Source organism: Drosophila guanche, unplaced genomic scaffold (assembly GCF_900245975.1).
Source record: "Drosophila guanche unplaced genomic scaffold, DGUA_6, whole genome shotgun sequence".
NCBI lineage: Eukaryota > Metazoa > Arthropoda > Insecta > Diptera > Drosophilidae > Drosophila > Drosophila guanche.
The window spans coordinates 9,010,924-9,029,487 of record NW_022995745.1 but is presented as its reverse complement, the minus strand read 5'-3'; the positions used below and the strand labels follow the sequence as shown (position 1 = coordinate 9,029,487).

Here is an 18,564-nt window from a genome sequence, read left to right as displayed (position 1 = left end):
GATTGAATAGCTTTTTCTTTAAGTATTTAAATATTCATTATGGGATTAATTCTAAAAAAATATGAGACAAAGAAATTTTCTGCGCTTTGTTCTCTAAAGGAGCTGAGCGGTAGGTCAGAAAATTAAAATACATGTACATACATATGTATGGAGAATGAACGATTTTCTAAAAATGAAACCAACCCTTTAACAGGCCCGATTCCTTTGATGTTGAAAGCTTTAGGACTGCCGTAGATAACTCTGTTGGCACGCTGCAGTCGATTGACCGCTAACTGCAGCAGGCGGTTATCGAAAAGACATGGGCAAGGACCACGGACACAACCATGTATGTACATACATACATATGTACATACATATGTATATGAAAGTGCGGGAGACTTAACATACTGCCAAACAGATATGCATTCATCCGAGCCATCCATGGGAAGGGATGAGTTTGAACCATTATATGGAGCAGAGCAGAGCAGAGCAAACATATGTCGTTGACAGTCGTCATGCGCAGCTACTTAGACGGACATACACTTATGATAATAGCAAATACCACATGTTCCACACTCCACACACAGACACCGAACACAGGACATATGTACATAAATACACTCGAATGTGGGCGGTGGCCGAGTCATGGAACACGGGGGAGGGCAATAAGCTCACGAATGTGCCATAAAAATTGCATCCCAGAACTTTTAAAGCATGAAATTGCCAATTCCAATCCGGCTTTAGTTGTTAAAACCTTCAGGATCCCGACTTTAATAGAATATGCCACGTCTCCTATCCTTCGCTTGTGGCAAGAACACGTCACTTCAACCATACGTATAGAAATGAACATTCAGCTGTTAGCTTGGTCAAAATTAAATCAAGTGGTCTGAGGAGCTGCTAAAGTGCTTATGGATCTTTTTATTAAACACAATACTTCCTATAAACAATCGAACCATTAAAAAATATAATGGGCGGGAAGATTGTGACCGACGTAAGTCAGGGCGAATGTACGCGTGAATGAAAGATTTTGCTGAAGAAATATACATATGTACATATTTGCATCTGTTACATACATACATACATATTTGTACAGAACTTGCTGTACATACATACATATTTGCATATGTTACATACATATGTATGTATGTAATTGGTACTGCAGGCGTTGGCCTCCACGTTGAGTTTCTCGCTCCTTTTTACTGTTTTTCTACATCTACATTTCTTCTCACGCCAACACGCTGTTTTACATCCCCCCACCACTAGTGTGAAATGAGAGAATTTGCTAAAAATAAAAAAAGGTATGGTGGACGGGTAACTACTGCAAATTAAAATCTTCATTCTGGCTATAATAATGATCCAATCTGATCCAAAGATTTGATAGATACATATATGTACATATGTAGTCCTTCCCTAGGAAATGGAGTTAGTTTCCTTTAATTTTCAAAATTTTGAAATGCACTTGTAACAGTGTGAGCATACAGGTCTTGGTTGCCCTATCTTTTTAGTTTCTAAGTACTAGGCGCTCACAAGGACGACCAGACGGACGGACAGACAAACATGACTAGATCGACTCGGCTATTGATACTGATAAAAAATGTATGTATATACTATGTGGTGTCGGAAACGCTTCATTATGTGTGTTACATTTCTTCCGCACAAATACAATATACCCTATTAACTCTTCGAGTACCGGGTATAACAATTGGAAGTCGCAAGTGAACTAAGAACTGTGAGAGGTAGAAGAGTACGATGATGATTGCCGACAGTTGAAGATGTAGAGTGGAAATTAAGAACACAAGCGTAAACACTTAAAAGGCGCTCGAAACTGAGTTCGGTGCTGACTCAATCGATCCCCTCCATCCCCTCAACCCTGTCCAACGCCCTCGCACTCGCACACTGGGCTTGCTCGAAAGGTCTCCCGATAGATTGAGTGAGCGAGGGGCACCGGTGCTGCGCTCGTTTGTTTGCTTGTGAGAAAACAGAAACTCACATGGACAGAAAATTAATTGAAAGCAATCATTAAACAGAGCCGCAGATACAACACTACCCGAGGAGACGCCGGGCGAACGTTTATGTGTATCACTTAATTCAAACTGTACACATATGTACATGTGTATACACATATGTATGTATTATGTATGTATTTATGTATGTCTACATCTACATATGTTCATATACATATATATGTGTGTCGCTCACTATAGAGACACATCCATACATATGTATGTATGTGTAAATTCTCGTATCCGTCGGCTCCCTGGATCAGGCACTCCATTAAAGACTCCAGAGTACCCCTGGAGTTTAGCACACAGCAAACAAATGGCTCAGATCGGAAGGGAGTGGAGAGGACGGTCAGAAAGAACCGTCGATATGAGTTGACCCACAGGCCATACCCAGCCCCAGACAGCAGAAAGACACCCAACTGATGTGGGGTCTGAGATGGGTCATTCGAGAGACCGATCTGTATGTAGAGATGTTCCGAGATGTTCATCAGCGTGCTGTTTATTTCTTTATTAATTATGGTTTTCTGCTTAGGTATTCTTCGCTTTCGTAATGCTGATTTTAATTTTGATTATTGAGGATTGTACCCTTTGCAGTCATCATCGCAGTTTCCGGGCTCATAGTTTCGCCTGATTGAATTCAATTGTTTAATTACCAGAAGATTTTCCTAACCTCGATACCAGCGATAGCCCGATACCAGCTAACGATGAAGCAGACAAGTTGTTGCCCCGAAAGACTGAGAATATGTACATTTTTATGTATGTACATATGTCAAAGATATAATTCAATATTTGGAGAAAGCTACCACGAGTCGATTTTATTGTGCACCCTCCATATCTTCGGACACATTCCCCATTCCTGCCATGATGCTGTTCTTTTTTCATCCCCCACTCTGCTGCTGCTGACGCAGTCTCTGCGCCTGCGCAGCCTATGATAAATGTCCAGCGTTAAAGCCAGCGCCAGCACGTATCCGCCCGCTGAAAAGTTGAAAACATTATTTATGGGTTGCAGCGCTGTCTTTACCCCTATGGATGTCACATGCTCTTCCATAGGGACTTTTTTCGAAATACGTAGTATGTACGTACATACCAAAATATGTTTTTAACATACAAAATCTCAATATGCAAATTTTAAATGGACTGGCAGACCCACGCAAGATTTCCGTAAAGAAAGAAAAGGGAAAGAAAACACTTCTATCTGATTTTGCAACCCAACGGCCATACACTTGTATAAGAGTTTGTGCCATAAATGTCATAACATAAAAATTATACCAGACTTGACATGCATTCACTCTTTTTTTTTGTGCACTCTCTTAAAATAATTAGCAAAGAGAACATTTTTCTGTCGAAGGGTGCGAATTGGATTCAAGGGTAATGTAAATGGTTACATAAACAATTGGCAAACAAAAGAGTTTTCTAGGGATAAAAACATTTTAAAAGCTAAACTGCAAGGACTTCCCTCGACTGGATTTTCTAACGTCAGCTGTACAATCCGATAGTGATTATAAATTCAGTTGCGTAGCTTTTAAACTGAGGTTACACTTGCGAAGATATATATGTATGTACATATGTACGTGTCCATGCATATATACAAATGTACATATGTATATCTGTAATATTCGTTCAATGTTGGAACAATGTGTACCAGAAACTGTTATACGCCGTCCATTGCTTGACAAGCCCACAAATGTTTCTTGGGACCTAAAACTGTTGCTGGGGACCTAAAAATACTTCTCTGCCACATGTGGCTGAACATCTTATGTTGCTAACAGTTTTAAAGAGAGCCGAGAGAATTTTCGACTCTCTCTCTCTCTCGCTGTTGCCTGCGCTCTTTCGCTGTAAGCTCCGCTCTTTCTCAAGTATCTTGACAAATCGTTCCTGTTAGCCGCCGCCACAGGTTTCTGTTGTTGTTTGCTCATGCCACCTCACCTTAGACTCCAATATGTCATTGGCTTACATTCAGAGCATGTTAACAGTTGGGGTGCGTTTATGCTAGCCTGCCTTGTGTTCTCCTGGGCGTTTTGCCTGTGGACCATACCTCGTTTTATCCCAGCAACACGCGCTTGTTGCGAGAATGATGCACTTATATAGGGTGGTCCCGTCGGCAAAACGTCACCCCTAACAATGCTGTCAATAAGTGCGAGTGAGAGGGTTCTGCGTGGTAAGTGTGAGTGAAAGTACAATAGAGTCTGCTGATTAAAACTTGATGGCATGGCGTTTAATAGTGCCCATTGCAAGAAAAAAAGTGTTGAAGTTGTTTTTTTATTTTGATTTTTTATAATTTACTTCTTGAGAGTAGTCGTTATTTTTTCATAGATATTATTTTAATTCTAAAATAAATTGTATTTTTCTTGCTGCTAAAACTGAAAAATCATTTTGTGCACAAACTTTCACGTCGACATGCAAGCACAGGAACGCCAGGGGTGCGAAACCAAGCGATTGGGCAACCGACGAAACCACCTTATATAATTGCACCATGCTTGCCAGCAACATTTTTGAGCGCTGCCGGACTTGAAACGAGCTGCCTTGCGCCTCAAACGTCCTCAATTGTGAACATAAACGAACGTGACGCGGACGACAAGCGCCAAGGAACCAAGGAAACAAGAGAAAAATAGAAAATAGTGCCGAGTTCAGTTAATTCCGTTGAAATATCCCACGCAAATGTGCTGATATGTTTGCAAAAGAATATCACTCACAAATAAATGATCAAATAATATATACATATATCAATATTCGATATATCAATATGTATTCAACATTCGAATGACGGCGCGAATAACATATACATCCATCCGCATCCGCGTGTATGTGTACGTGAACGTGAGTGTCTATCTGTGTGTTTTTGTGTGTGCTCGCGTGTTTTTCCTACGTTTTTTGTGCGTTTGTTTCCCTAAAAACCTGAAATCCACTTCTCCCTTCCCTCTATTACAGTCCTTGCATTTCTGCCAGCTTTCTTGATTTGCGCAAGGAGGCACTTTATAATTTTTTGCTCATTTGTTTTTGTTGTGACCAATTTTTTTAAGTGCTGGAAAGTGCTGAAAACAGAGAAAGATATAAACAACAAGAAGAACCCCGAAATTAAAGATAAAGAGAGATAGAAAGGAAAGAGAAAAAAGAAAAGAAAAAAGATTCTTTCCTATGGAAAAACAGCGAAAGAGGCAGAGCGGAAGTAGCGGCAGATTACATTAAAAAACGGATTACAAAAACATATTTTTGGATAGAAAAACTAACTGATCAAGACAGCAAGCAGAGCGTCAACGACTGGACTTCAACGGAAAAGCAACCACAAAAAATGTAGGTCACACCCTAAACATTTTCGTCTTTCCTACACCTTTTCCACCGCCACACTTTCTGAAAAGAGAAACGCAGCGAAAAAGGAAAACAAGAACAAACCAAAAGGAAAATATCGTCGGTTTCAAATGAAATATGTTTAATGGAAAATTCATATTAAACATTTATCAATTCTCCATAGTATGGGAAACAATCAAACAAATTAAGCAATTTCCTTTTCCGTTCTTCGATATTATTCGACAAAATAATCCATATATTTTCCTGTACAAATTTTATTTAGTAATGTTTTGTAAACATAAGATGTGTGAATATTAAAAATACTCAAAAGCGGCAACATATGTACATTTTATAAAACATGAAAACAAATTTCCTTTTGGTTTGTTGTGAAATTAGTAGATTTTTAAACCTAACTAGCATGTATATACACAATCTTTTTTGCTTCTCGTTACGCCATACATTGCCTGAGACATATAAAGTGGGTTTTATATTTTCTCACAGCAGAGTCTTCGACCTTCTCGCTGTTGTGTATATTTTCTTCGTTGAAATAATGTAGAGTTCCCAATGCAAATAAACTTCACCCACAGAATCAGCTAAATATTGAAACAAGAAAATTCCATCCTTTTGAAATGAGTAAATATGAGTAACAGCAAATGTGGCAAATGTACAACTGCAACGGTAAACATAATCCAAAAAAAATATTTGTACCGACGTACACATGTGTGTATATATGTACATACATATAAATGAGGAATGTACATATGAAATATACATTGGAAACCAGTTTTTCACCCTTATTATACTAGCGTATTACACCAGTGAACAAAAGAAATTGATTTAGAATTTTCCTCCTATGTATGTATGTATATATGTTTGTACAGGATGCATGTACAAATGAAGGCTTAAATTTAAATACATATATGTAAATATGTGCAATGTACACACATATTCACACAAAATGCCGTGCCTTAGGAAAATTATGTGAAAATACTAACAAAATAATTTGATTATTTAGAGTAAAAAACTTAATTACTTTCGAAGAACTGGCATCTCAGGCTTTCGGTTTATGTTATGTGCAGATAACTTCATTAGTAGACCGAAAAGTATAAAAATGTTGGTTGTTTGTCGGAGATAGTCTTCCATCTGTTGTTGAATAAACATTATTGAAGCGGAATGTGAATATATGAATGTATGAATGTACATATGTATGTATGAAAATGTGAATGTATTCCAGTCCAACAGATACATTAGATAAAGTGCCAAAGTCATCCATATTTTTAAACCCGGTACTCGAAGAGTAAATAGGGTATATTGTATTTGTGTGGAATAACGGTTGTATGTAACACACAAAAGGAAGCGTTTCCGACCCCATAAAGTATATATATTCTTGATCAGCATCAATAGCCGACTCGATATAGCCATGCCTGTCTGTCCGTCCGTCCGTCCGTCCGTCTTGTTTGTCGGCTAGTTCTCAGAGACTATAAGAGCTAGAGCCACCAAATTTTGGCTCCAGACTGCTGTATGCTCACACTGAACCCAGTGTATTTCAAAAATAAGCCCCGCCCCCTTCCGCCCCCGAAAAAGGCGAAAACCTCACATAAATACAATTTTGAAGATATAAGAAAAAACGCCATTCCGTAGGGAATCGCCATATCCATCAGATCACCAAATTGGGATCCGATCGGATCATTATTATAGCCACAATGAAGAAATTAATTTGCAGTGGCTAAACCCACAATGTCCCGCAGATTTTGTTGTTATTTTTACATTCTCTCATTCACACTCTGCTTCTGCTTCACTCTGCCTCTGCCTCTGCCCTCCCCCTGCCGCTGCCTCTGCAGACTTTTAACCCACCCCGTCCCGCAGCTTATATTTGTTTTTTATTTGTTTGTGTGCGGGCGCTGCCTCTGCCTCTGCCGCGAGTCTTCAGTGTGTAGATGTAGATGACAGTTCAAGAAAAAATTTAAAATTTGACAAAACACCGCTAAGGTGCAGAAGTAGTACTGAGTGCCGGGTATAAAAGTTGTGACGCGTAAGAAGCGTCTCACACTTCCCTTCTCGTTTCATTTGCTTTATTTGTGGACCGACATCTTTCGGGATTTTCAAAATCCATTGGCGGCTCTCCAGTTTTCTTGCTTTCTTTGCAAATTTTTAAAGAACAAAAACCGGAACGGTTATTGCTCTGTAGTGTGTGCGTCCGCCCCCACGTCACTGAAACTGGCACATGTTGTTCAAATCCGCGATCCTCTCTTCTTTAAGCTATAAATCAATGCCGAGGGCAATCAGCGATAAATCGGATAACCTCTGCAGTTGACAATCTACTATTCTTTTTATTTATTTATTTTCAATTTTGTTTTATTTTTTGCGAATTTTTCAATATATTTTAGTAATTTAATGTTGATTTGTTGTTAGATATCTTCAATGTTTCATGGAACTTGCATTTTTACAGATTTGTGAGGTGATTCTGAGGTAAATATTCCTTGGATCATTTATGCAAATTCTCAAGTGCAATACCATAATTGGGTCTCAATAATCGCCCTGCTGCCGCTTTTCATAGGGGTTAGCTCTAGTTAAAGACATCCATGTGTACATAGATGCTTGCCAAAACCTGCATCAAGGTTGTTAAAATCCTCAAATAGTTTCCCATATTTTTCAGCTCTTTCCATTTTTCCACTCAACCGATTCTGTTTAAGCGGAACAACTGTTGCAAAATGTCGAATCGGGGGCACCTGCGGAGAAAAATATACAAAATCTTTCTGTATCCGTACCCCATGCAGCACCACCAAGTATGTACATATGTACATACATACATATGTAAATACCCGCAATCGGTTAAATAAGGAAATTATTGCCAACAATTTTCCCAAAACCATCTGAAAATCTGCTCACGTACATTATTTGTATGGCATCAAATTAGTGCAACGAAAATGATAAAAGTAACTCAAGGAAATGGGAATCTGGGAAAACCACAAGTACAAAATTGTACTCTAGATGGTGTTGGAAGGCGGCGACAGCGTTTGGATGACGGGCGGCCCCGTCATGATCGGAAGAGTGTGTATCTGCAAGATACTCGTGCAAATTGCTATAGTTGTAGTAACAAAAAACAGAAAATAGCAGGATTTTTAGCCATAAGAAAACTGGGGCATAGAGAGCGGAGAGGCCAGCCCAGACGCCACTTTAGATGATTTATGATGCCAGTCGCTGCCATTTCTAGGCCTCATCTCGGGACTTGTCTCGTGCTCAAGCGCTTGCTTTTGTTGTCTCTGGGCCTCATCTCGGGGCTCGAGCACAAGTGCAGACAGCAACAAACAAAAATAACAATCCACAAAAGGTTTTGCCATTGATATCAGCGGCGGAACGACCAGGGGACCATCCTCTGTGGATGATGATGCTGCAGAAAAATAGGGGTAAACGGACGGAGCAGCAGACGTAATGTGTGAAGAGGAAAGAGGAAGGGACGAACGTATACGAGTTTTTTCTTCCCACTGCAAAAGGTGTGAAGCATCTCAGTACCAACACTACGCAGCGACGGCAAAACCTTGAAAGTAAAAAGTAAACAAAAAATTTGCCTGCAAAAATATCTGTATAAATGTACACATGTATCTAAATACATATGTATGTATATAAAGGAGGAGTATGTCTGTGTCTGTTTCTGTGTCTGCATCTGTACATAAAACAAAAACAAAGACAAAGATGGTGGTAGAGAATGATGAAACTGAAAATGGAGCTTGAAGTTGCTGAGGGAGGACGTGGAGCTGTATGAGATGTTTATGCTAAGGCTGTGGCTGTAGCAACAATGACGCAGCAGTAAAAGAAAAGTTCAGGATGTGCCCCCCATATTCAAATGTATTCAGGGATATTCAGGTATAACTAAAACTCTTGATTTTACGGAATAAGAAAAATATAATGATGAAAGAATTTAGGGAAAGAAGTAGAAAATAAAGAGAGAACAGGAGACAGAAGAATGGAGAGGCCTACCATACGTCTTTCAAGTTGTAAGTAAAAACACCAAGCCAATAGTTCCTAGAGTTTTCCTAAATCCCAATGCAATGCAATGTCAAGTCAATGGTTTTACCAAAATGCCATTCTCCAATTAATGGATAGCCAGTAATAAAAACCATAGGGTCTGGAGGGAGCAAGGAGCCTCGGCAGGCAGCATGGCGTTGGTCATTATCGTCATGCCTTGTCATAGACAACATCGTTTATTTTCCAAGCACGTGGACGTTGAACGGCAATTTCTTTTCTACCAATTCTGCCTACCCCATTTTTTCACACCTCACCTAATCTCCCCTACCGACTGTGGCCTAAGCCCGGGAAGGTGGACCCATGGACTCATGGGTCTTCGCTCTTTTAGCTCGCCCCCCGCCTAGAGCCGCACACTACACGAAGCAGAGTGTGGAATGAGAGAATGTGCAAAAGATAATAAACTGCTGGGCGGGGTGGGTTAACCACGCCAAATTAATTTCTTCATTCTGTCTATAATAATGATCCAATCTGATCCCAGTTCGGTGATCTGATAGATTTGGTCCTTCCCTACGGAATGGCGTTTTTAGTTTTCTCGTATTTGTGAATACCGCAGGTTTTTCGCGATTTGCTGGTGCCTTCATTTGCCTTCATTATTATAGCCAGAATGAAGAAAATAATTTGCAGTGACTAAACCCAGCAACCCAGCCCCCCGCAGCTTTTTTCGTTTTTTGCCTATTCTCTCATTCACACTCTACTTCTGCAGTGTGTGGCCTCTGTCTCTGCCGTGATTTTGCAGTGTGCGGCTCAAAGGGAGGGGGGCGGGCTAAAAGAGCGTGTTGGCGTGAGAAGTGATGTGATGATGATATATGTCGATGACAGATGAAGAAAAAATGTACAATTTTACAAAAAACCGCTAAGGTACAGATATAGTACTGAGTACTGGGTATAAAAGTTGTGACGCGTAAGAAGCGTTTACTGAAGAAGCGTACCTGCTCGTTTCTGAAATACACTGGTTTCAGTGTGAGGATACAGTAGCCTGGAGGCAAAATCGGTGGCTCTAGCTCTTATAGTCTCTAAGAACTAGCCGACAAACAAGACGGACAGACGGAAGGACGGACGGACAGACAGGCATGGCTATATCGACTCGGCTTTTAATCGTCTCACTCCAAATGAAAGGGGCGGGAAGATGGATTGTAAATCTTGAATAAAAATACAGAAATATTCAGAGCTTTCTTCATTTTACATTTCAGTTATAGAAAAAGTTGAAAAGGAAATCTAAACCATAATTCAGTGGCTATTACACGGAGGTGTAAAGTGCAATTGAAAATTGAAATTTGATAATTCTGTTGCACGAGAGACAAGGGACGAGAGAACTGTTGAAGTGAGCTGAAGGGAAGTGGGGAAAAAACAATTGGGAGTCGTGGCTTTTGCATGGAAATACAAGAAGGAATGAATGGATGCTGCATAAGGAGCATTGGGCTAATTTACCTTGCCACAGAGGAGCGACTTGAGACTAGGGCCGAAGTAGCAGGCAGAGGCATTTTAGAATTTAATACTCAAGTGGGCAGCAGGGTACCAAAGTACCAAAGTACCAATTGCCACTCCAGGAGTCAAGTATGTGTGCGTTCTAAGATGTTGCACAGAAAAGCTCAGACAATTACATTTTTCTCGCTGCAAAAAAATGTTAGAGAACTGGACCAAAGGATTTAAAGCCTGCTTGAAAACTCGTGAAATTCAAATGCGCATATTTCTGCATTATTTTTAAACCCGGTAATCGAAGAGTTTCGAAGTATGTACAGTAAGACCACATATTATTCTTACATCGTCATCACCCTAGTTTGAACCCCTATAACTTAACGTAAACAGAAAAAGTTAATTTTGTATCGAAGATCAACATATGTATCTACTATATGTTTATGAAAAAAGTTTTTAATTTTCCTCTATGGTATCCTTATAAAAATTAACTTAAGCAATAAAGTAATATTTTTCGCACATTAATTATTCGTACAGCCGTCCGATTCTTTAAGTAAAATTCAAATATTAAAGGTAACATGTACAATGACAATTTTTGTTTGCTATATTTAGTCTTCAGTCTTTTGATGACTAAAAGTATTGGAAACAATCTTTCCCCCAAGGTATTGTTGCCCCATGAATTAATATTAACCCCCTACACAAGCAGTACCGGTTGCAAAGCACCCTCGATACAATTTTGGGCTTTCGTATTCTTTTTTACAAATTTTGCCACACAGGCTTCATGGAAATCAACTTCACTAGCCGTAGTGAAATTTTCATCAAGTTGCAGTTTTAAATGAGCCAGATTTGTTTAAAAAAATATTAATTGCTGTGTAATTTTTTTGGCGTGGTTAAGTTTGGCTTCGAATCATGAAGAAATGGAATGACACATTAATGCCAATTGTGACTCAAAGTAAAGTTTATTAGACCCTTTTTCACATTTCCATTAAATAAGACCATTAGTACAGCTAAAGTTAACAAATAGCACAGGTGAAAAACTAGGCACCCAACGCCAGGCTAGGAAGTATCACTTCATATGGGCTGGTGCTCATAAGGCTGAACCCAGTATGCATTAACGTGTTTTTTTATACCCGGTACTCGAAGAGTAAATAGGGTATATTGTATTTGTGGGGAATAACGGTTGTATGTAACGCAGAGAAGGAAACGTTTCCTACCCCATAAAGTATATATATTCTTGATCAGCATCAATACCCGAGTCGATTGAGCCATGTCTGTCTGTCCGTCTTGTTTGTCGGCTTGTTCTCAGAGACTATAAGAGCTAGAGCCACCAAATTTTGCATTCAGACTGATATATGCTCACACTGAAACCAGTGTATTTAAAAAATTAACATCCTAAATTATAAATCCTAAATCTACAATTTTGAAGATAAAAGAAAACTAAAAACGCCATTCCGTAGGGAATAGCCATATCTATCAGATCACCAAATTGGGATCCGATTGGATCATTATTATAGCCAGAATGAAGAAATTAATTTGCAGTGGCTAAACCCACCCTGTCCCGCAGCTTTTGTTGTTCTTTTCACATTCTCTCATTTACACTCTGCTCCTGCTTCACTCGGCCTCTGCCTCTGCCGACTTTTAACCTACCCTGTCCCGCAGCTTATATTTGTTTTTTTGTGTGCGGGCGCTGCCTGTGCCTCTGCAGCGAGTCTGCAGTGTGTGGGTCTAGGGAAGGGCGGCGATCTAAAAGAGCGTGTCAGCGTGAGAAGTGATGCAAATGTAGAGGAAAAATTCAGAAAAAATGTAAAATGTAACATTTGAAGAAAAAAAACTGGTAAGTTACAGATACTGTACTACTGAGTGTGCAAAACTTCACGCAAAAGCAAGTTCTTAGTTGAAAGGAACCAATAGCTATTAAAACTGATTTTCTAGTTACTACTCTTCAATTTTGTGCAGCAAATTGAATCAAAAAAAGAGTTTTATACAGAATTGTAATTGGTCGTTATAGTAGTACAGTAGTCTAGTACTAACGAGCTGCTGAACACTGATTTTCTTCGTTATGAAGGTCCTAACAGCAACTTATTGTAGGAAGCCCTAAATCCTTATAGTGCTTACAGCAATGTCTCTCAACTTTTGATTTCCTTGCGAAGAAGGTTAGAAGAAAGGGGGGAGCTTCAGATTCTTCCATAAATAAAAAGCACAACGCTGCAATTATTTTCATTAGACTTTGCACCAAATACTCCTTAGTCTGGAAATGGCGGGTCTGTCCTTAGATCATTTTCATTTGCTGGCTTTTGTGTTTTATGGGCCGTTGGGTTATTTTTTAAAGCGGAGAAAGCGGACTTTGCTTTTGGTTTTCCCCCAAACACACACCAGATACACAGCGGTGTTCAAGTTTCGCATATTTATGGCTGGAAAGTATATTGCGCGAATAAATGTTGTGGCGGACGGATTCCCTCGCTTTCCTTCGCTATATTACATATTGTTGTTGCGCCTTTGTCTTTGGTTCCATTTTGCTGAACCAATTAGAAGGCGCAGAGCAGTTCCCCAAACGGACAGCAGACAGCCAAGAGAGGCTGCCAAGGCCTGAGCCTTGGAAAAATTGCAAATTATGGCACTCCAGAGATGCTCGATAAAAGCCCATTTACTTAAACTAAATATTTATTATTCCTGTCGCACCTTCTTGACGCCCCTGCTTCTGGCTTTAGACTCCTGGCTCCTGGTTTTGGACATTTTCATTTCCACTTCTCCGATGCAAATCGTTTGACTTTATATTTGCCTGGTGTGGCACGGACTGGCACGAGCTTTCCCTAACTTAAATCAATACAAATAAAGTGAAGGATCCAGCAAAACTGTTTCAAAATTATAAATGGTAAATGGGGTATATTGTATTTGGGCACAAAAGTGAATGTATGTAACGCACTGAAGGAAACGTTTCCGTCCCATAAAGTATATATATTCTTGATCAGCATCAATAGCCGAGTCTATATCTGTCTGTCCTTCCTTCCGTCTCTCCGTCTTCTTGGTCGGCTAGTTCTCAGAGACTATAAAACCTAGAGCCACCAAATTATTCCTCCAGACTGCTGTATGCTCACACTGATACAAGTGTATTTCAAAAATTAGAATTACACATTCTATAATTTCACACTCTGTTCGTGTAGTGTACAGCTCTAGGGGAGAGGGATGAGCGAAAACAGCGTGTTGGCATGAGAAGTGATGTAGATGTACATATATGACACATGTACAAACAGTTTAAAATGTATAATTTAAAATTTAAAAAAAGCTGTGACGCGTGAGAAGCGTCTCACACGTCCTTCCTCGTTTTTTTTTTATTTCAAGTCAAAGTTGATATCTTAAAAAGTAGATATTTGTGAGAGTAGCGTCAGTTAAATCCCAAACCAAACATCTCCCAAACGCAAAATGCGCTCACATATATGTACTTTCATATGTATGTAAGTAGATAAAGTAATATTCAAGGATAATACACAACAAATCTCGGGATAAGCTAAGGATATATTTTGACTGTATAAAAGCCTAAGTGAAAAACATCTTTAAAAAAAATGAATCCAGATACTATTTTCGCCTAAATTGTTGAGGATTTTTCTTTCAAATGCAGTTTCTTTCATGAAAATATCTTGATTCGTTCAGAAGTTATTAATTTAGTAACCTCAAATGGCGGAAGACTCATTTTTTTCCATTCTCTTTCTTTTTGTATATGTTTATGTACAAATTCAATAATATATAACAACCATAGGCAAAAAATTCATAAAATTAATCAACAATCTATAATACACACCCACACACCGAGAAGGTAATCTCGGCTTGGGCTAGCTCTGCTAATGTTCTACCAAAGCACTACTAACTAGCTAGCAAAGCAAAGCAAAATATGCAACAATATAAAAAGATAAACTTACTTACATGCACTATAACCCGTCTCTCCATGGATCTTTAGTTGGTTGCCACAGGCGTTGGCAGTGCCATTGGCGGCAGTGTGGCCAAAGCGTTGTCCACAGCCACAGATTTCGGGGCCGGCTTGTTCAATTCAGTCTTTGACAAGCGTGTCTCGGTCTTCTTGGGTCTATTGGCATTGCCAAAGCTGTGGTTGGAAGTGTTGTTGCGTTTTCGGTGAGAACGGCCGCCCGACTTACCGGGCGATGGCGACTTGGTGGTAGAGTCTGGCATTAAGGATTGACGCTGGGACTTGTCGCCACCAGCTCCGAATTCGTTGCTGGTAGAGCGGGAGATCATGGCTCCATGCTTCGACGATGCTGCACCGTTGACGCGAACGCGATGGCGAGAGCTATTGGGCATGATGCTCGGCTTGATGGCAACCTTGCTTGGATCGTAGAAGCTGTCCAGAAGGCCCAACAGCTCAGTCTTTTTCTCGTCCTTCAGGGTGTCAATCGCTGCCAGAGCCAGGTCCAAGCCTTCCTTGCCCTTCTCAGTCCAAATGGCATTTAGAGAATCCAGAGTGAAGCCATTTTCGGCCAGCACAATGCGGAACTTCACGGCACGAACACGGTTCAGGAAGAGTGGACGGAATGAATTCTGGCGTCCCAGGTTCTCGTTCTGGGTTTCCAGCTCCTTGACGTCTGTGCTGACAAGCTGGGCAAATGGTTTCACAGCGTTGAACAGGTTAATCACCGCCTCCCATGACTCTGGCTCGGATTTGCGTTCCTAGTTGGTCAACTGCAAAGCCACGTTGTAGACCATCTTGGCGCGCACATTAGCGCTCCCCTCAAAACCGTCCTGCTACTAGTGATTTATGCCATTCTTGGAGCTCTTGTCGTTGATGCTGACGTTCTGCTTGATATTCTCGGGTTCATTCTCCTTGCCGGAAATGTCATCCTTGGGCTTGGACAAGAGCATCGAAAGCTTGTGTAGACCACACTTCCTGATATTAGTATTGCTCATGGAGGCCTTGGCAATATTGAAAATGTTGGCAAAAGACTTGACCGTCCGATTGAATCCATCAATCAATCCGTACTTCTTGAGCGCCTCCAATATCATGTAGGGTATACATTTGCGCTCCTCGTGATATAACAAAACGATGCCATCTGTGTTGGCCTGTTTGGCGGCCAGCATCTCCAGCCATGCGAGGAAGTCCATGAGGGCAGCGACCTCCGATTTTGATTTTATAATCTTTGAAGGTCTGCATGGACTTCAACATGCGATAAAAACCGATCGAAATAACACGAATTTGATGACGCTGACGAGCGGAAGGGTTCAGATTCATATACGGCATGATATACTGCTGGAAGTTGTCCTTTGGAGTGTAGGCAGCCAACTGGACCATCTCATCAATTAGACGACGTCCAGTGGTGTCTATGTCAACGTCAACCAGAATGGTAACAAATTCTTCAGCAATTTCGGCAAAAATTTTGAAAAATCTTTTTTTTCGAACTTTTCCTTTTTTTTTTACAAAAGGCAAAAGCAAAATTGTTTTTTTTCCGACGAGCTCTCACAAAAAAGAAACAATCCGCACGACAAACTAAAACGTAATGAATTTTTGTATGAACTTTTCCGGCAGGTCGAAATATGACGAGTTTGTTCGAAATCAAGGCCTGCTTTATGACTGATTTATTGTTAAGTACAATGGCACAGATTCGGGCGAACAGTGGGGTAAGTAGAAGTGACTTAAAAACAAAACTCCACTGTGCGACGCCATTTATCTACATATGTACATACATACGCCATGACAACCACATCGGAAGAGAATTATAAAGAGAGGGAGCTAGAGATACAGAGCGAAAGATATATATAAAGCGAGAGAGAGATATAAAGAACGAGAGAACAAATTAAACTTGTTATGTTTTATATGGCACAGGTTGATTGATTGGTGTTGGGGCTTTTTTTTGGTGCGGGGTGTATCTTTGCGATGCGAGTGGCACTGGAATAGAAGTTGGATTTAGATAGGGCGAGGAGTTGAGAAGGCGATTCAAATGATTAAGGAAGTGTTTGTCTGCGTTACGCTTGGTTAGTTGATACAAATCAGTCGACGCTTTTGTTCTTTTCCCTTTTTTGCCCAGAGAGGAGCCTTTTTTCCGTTCTATCTCTCCATCTGTGGGTCCCCGCACAAACGAAGGGACTCAGGAAACAGGCAGGCCTTCATTGGGTCTACAGTTAATTGCCTCGAACAGTAAATTGCATTTTGAGCTCTGTTCTGCAGCACAGAACCAAATGATTTATAGATGGGAACACGCCTCCACCTGCAGAGGCATGAAATACAAGAAAAAAAACCAAACACTGTCCTTAAAAGATATTCCAGTATCAGAAAGAGTTGCTATTAAAGTTGCTTGCGAGTGTACTTATTGTCGTAGAGCGAGTAAATTGGTTTGTTGCGTGCCAAATATGAATCGAAGTCCAATGGAATTACCTTTTGTATCCATAAGATACACTTCCTGCGCCGAAGTTGAAAGGGCCATTAACCCACAATTGCGAAAACGAAACGATTGACTTTGGCGCATAGGAGCTACATTTTGTACATCTGTAGCATTGTGTTTATTTGGGTGTTTTAATTGCTGGTTTTAGCACAGCTGCGTGTCAAAATATCATTTCGGTGAATGCAAACACAGATACCAAGCTACTCCTCTGGAATGGATGGCCTTTAATTGTTGTAGCATGTCATTTTGCGGTACGAATCTGTGGCTAAATATGTGCCTCCTTCTGTTCACTCCTCTCTGCCGACTGCCCTACCAGAGATACAGATACGAGATACATACATATTTCAATAGTTCGTTCCACGAAGAGGGTTGTGGGTTGTATGTCTTTCGAGGGAGGGTCGATTCAGTCGGGCAGCAGCTGCCGCCGCAATGACTCTGGATCGTCGTTGCAGGATCTGGCGGATGGGAGCAGGCACACTGCCCAATAAATTGGAAAAATGTTAATGCGTCTTTTTTTTATTTGACGGCACAAATATGTCGCCCATGGGCTTCGGTCTCTCCCCTCACACCGTCTGCCTTGCATTATGTGCGTCGTGTCCTGAATTATGCTCTGGGTGTCTTGGGTATCTGTGTGGTGCCCAAAATGCAAACAAGTCGTAAGGCCGTCAGGACGGCGACTTAAATTAATTTTCCCGTAAGGTGTTTTTTCATGGATAAATTTTAAATTTTTTAATTAAAGTTAGTTACTTTCAACTTTATTAATTAGTTAAAAAATGTATTTGGCACGCCACCACCTCATATATGAGTAGGTTGCTAGTGGGTTGGCAGTCCCCCCGCTTCTTCCCTCCATCATCCTCTTGTGACGACTTTCGGGCCCACCTGGAAAAAGGCCAGGGGAGGGCGCAGATGGGAAATCTGTCTGTCTCACCCATCAAATATTTGCAATATAAATCTAAACGCAACGGTAAATTGGAATGGATGGAAACAGCAATCAATTAATTCAATAATCAATAAAACATTAATTATCCGCTCTATCTTTCTTCTCTTGTAATGATAGCACTATCGCTATTTATCGCACTATCTTCCCCTTCAACCTTGCACTCCCGTGGTGTAATGCGCTGAAGAAATTAACGAAAAAGGAGAGGGTAAGAGTGGAAAAAATTAAAAATGTGTCTAGAAAAGGGTCAAAAATGTAATTTCTTCACAGACGCACTTATTTGTGCGGCCAACAAAATAGTTTTTTTATATGTTCATAGATGGAAAAAGATAGAAAAAGGACAAAGTGGAGGATTTCCACAGGATTCTAGCGATTTGGAGGAAACTACATATTCCCGAAAACTAAAAATTCATCTAAGAAAATTTATTCGTTTTCTGTCATCCCAAGGATAATATAACAGAAAAATTAAAAGAAAGAAAGAGAGAGAGAAAGAAAGAGAGAGAGAGAGAGAGAAAGAAAGAGAGAGAGAGAAAGAAAG

General features: G+C 40.3%; 1 protein-coding gene and 1 pseudogene across 1 annotated transcript in view; one reads left to right on the top strand and one right to left on the bottom strand.

The window, feature by feature from the left end:
- Positions 1 to 272, top strand: part of LOC117580922 — a 51,498-nt gene extending 51,226 nt beyond the window's left edge. The window contains exon 5 of the mRNA XM_034267685.1: positions 194 to 272. Coding sequence (XP_034123576.1) covers positions 194 to 272 — 79 coding nt within the window. The remainder of the gene's footprint in view (positions 1 to 193) is intronic.
- Positions 273 to 14,639: 14,367 nt separating this feature from the next.
- LOC117580921 lies at positions 14,640 to 17,131 on the bottom strand (annotated as a pseudogene).
- Positions 17,132 to 18,564: the final 1,433 nt, after the last annotated feature.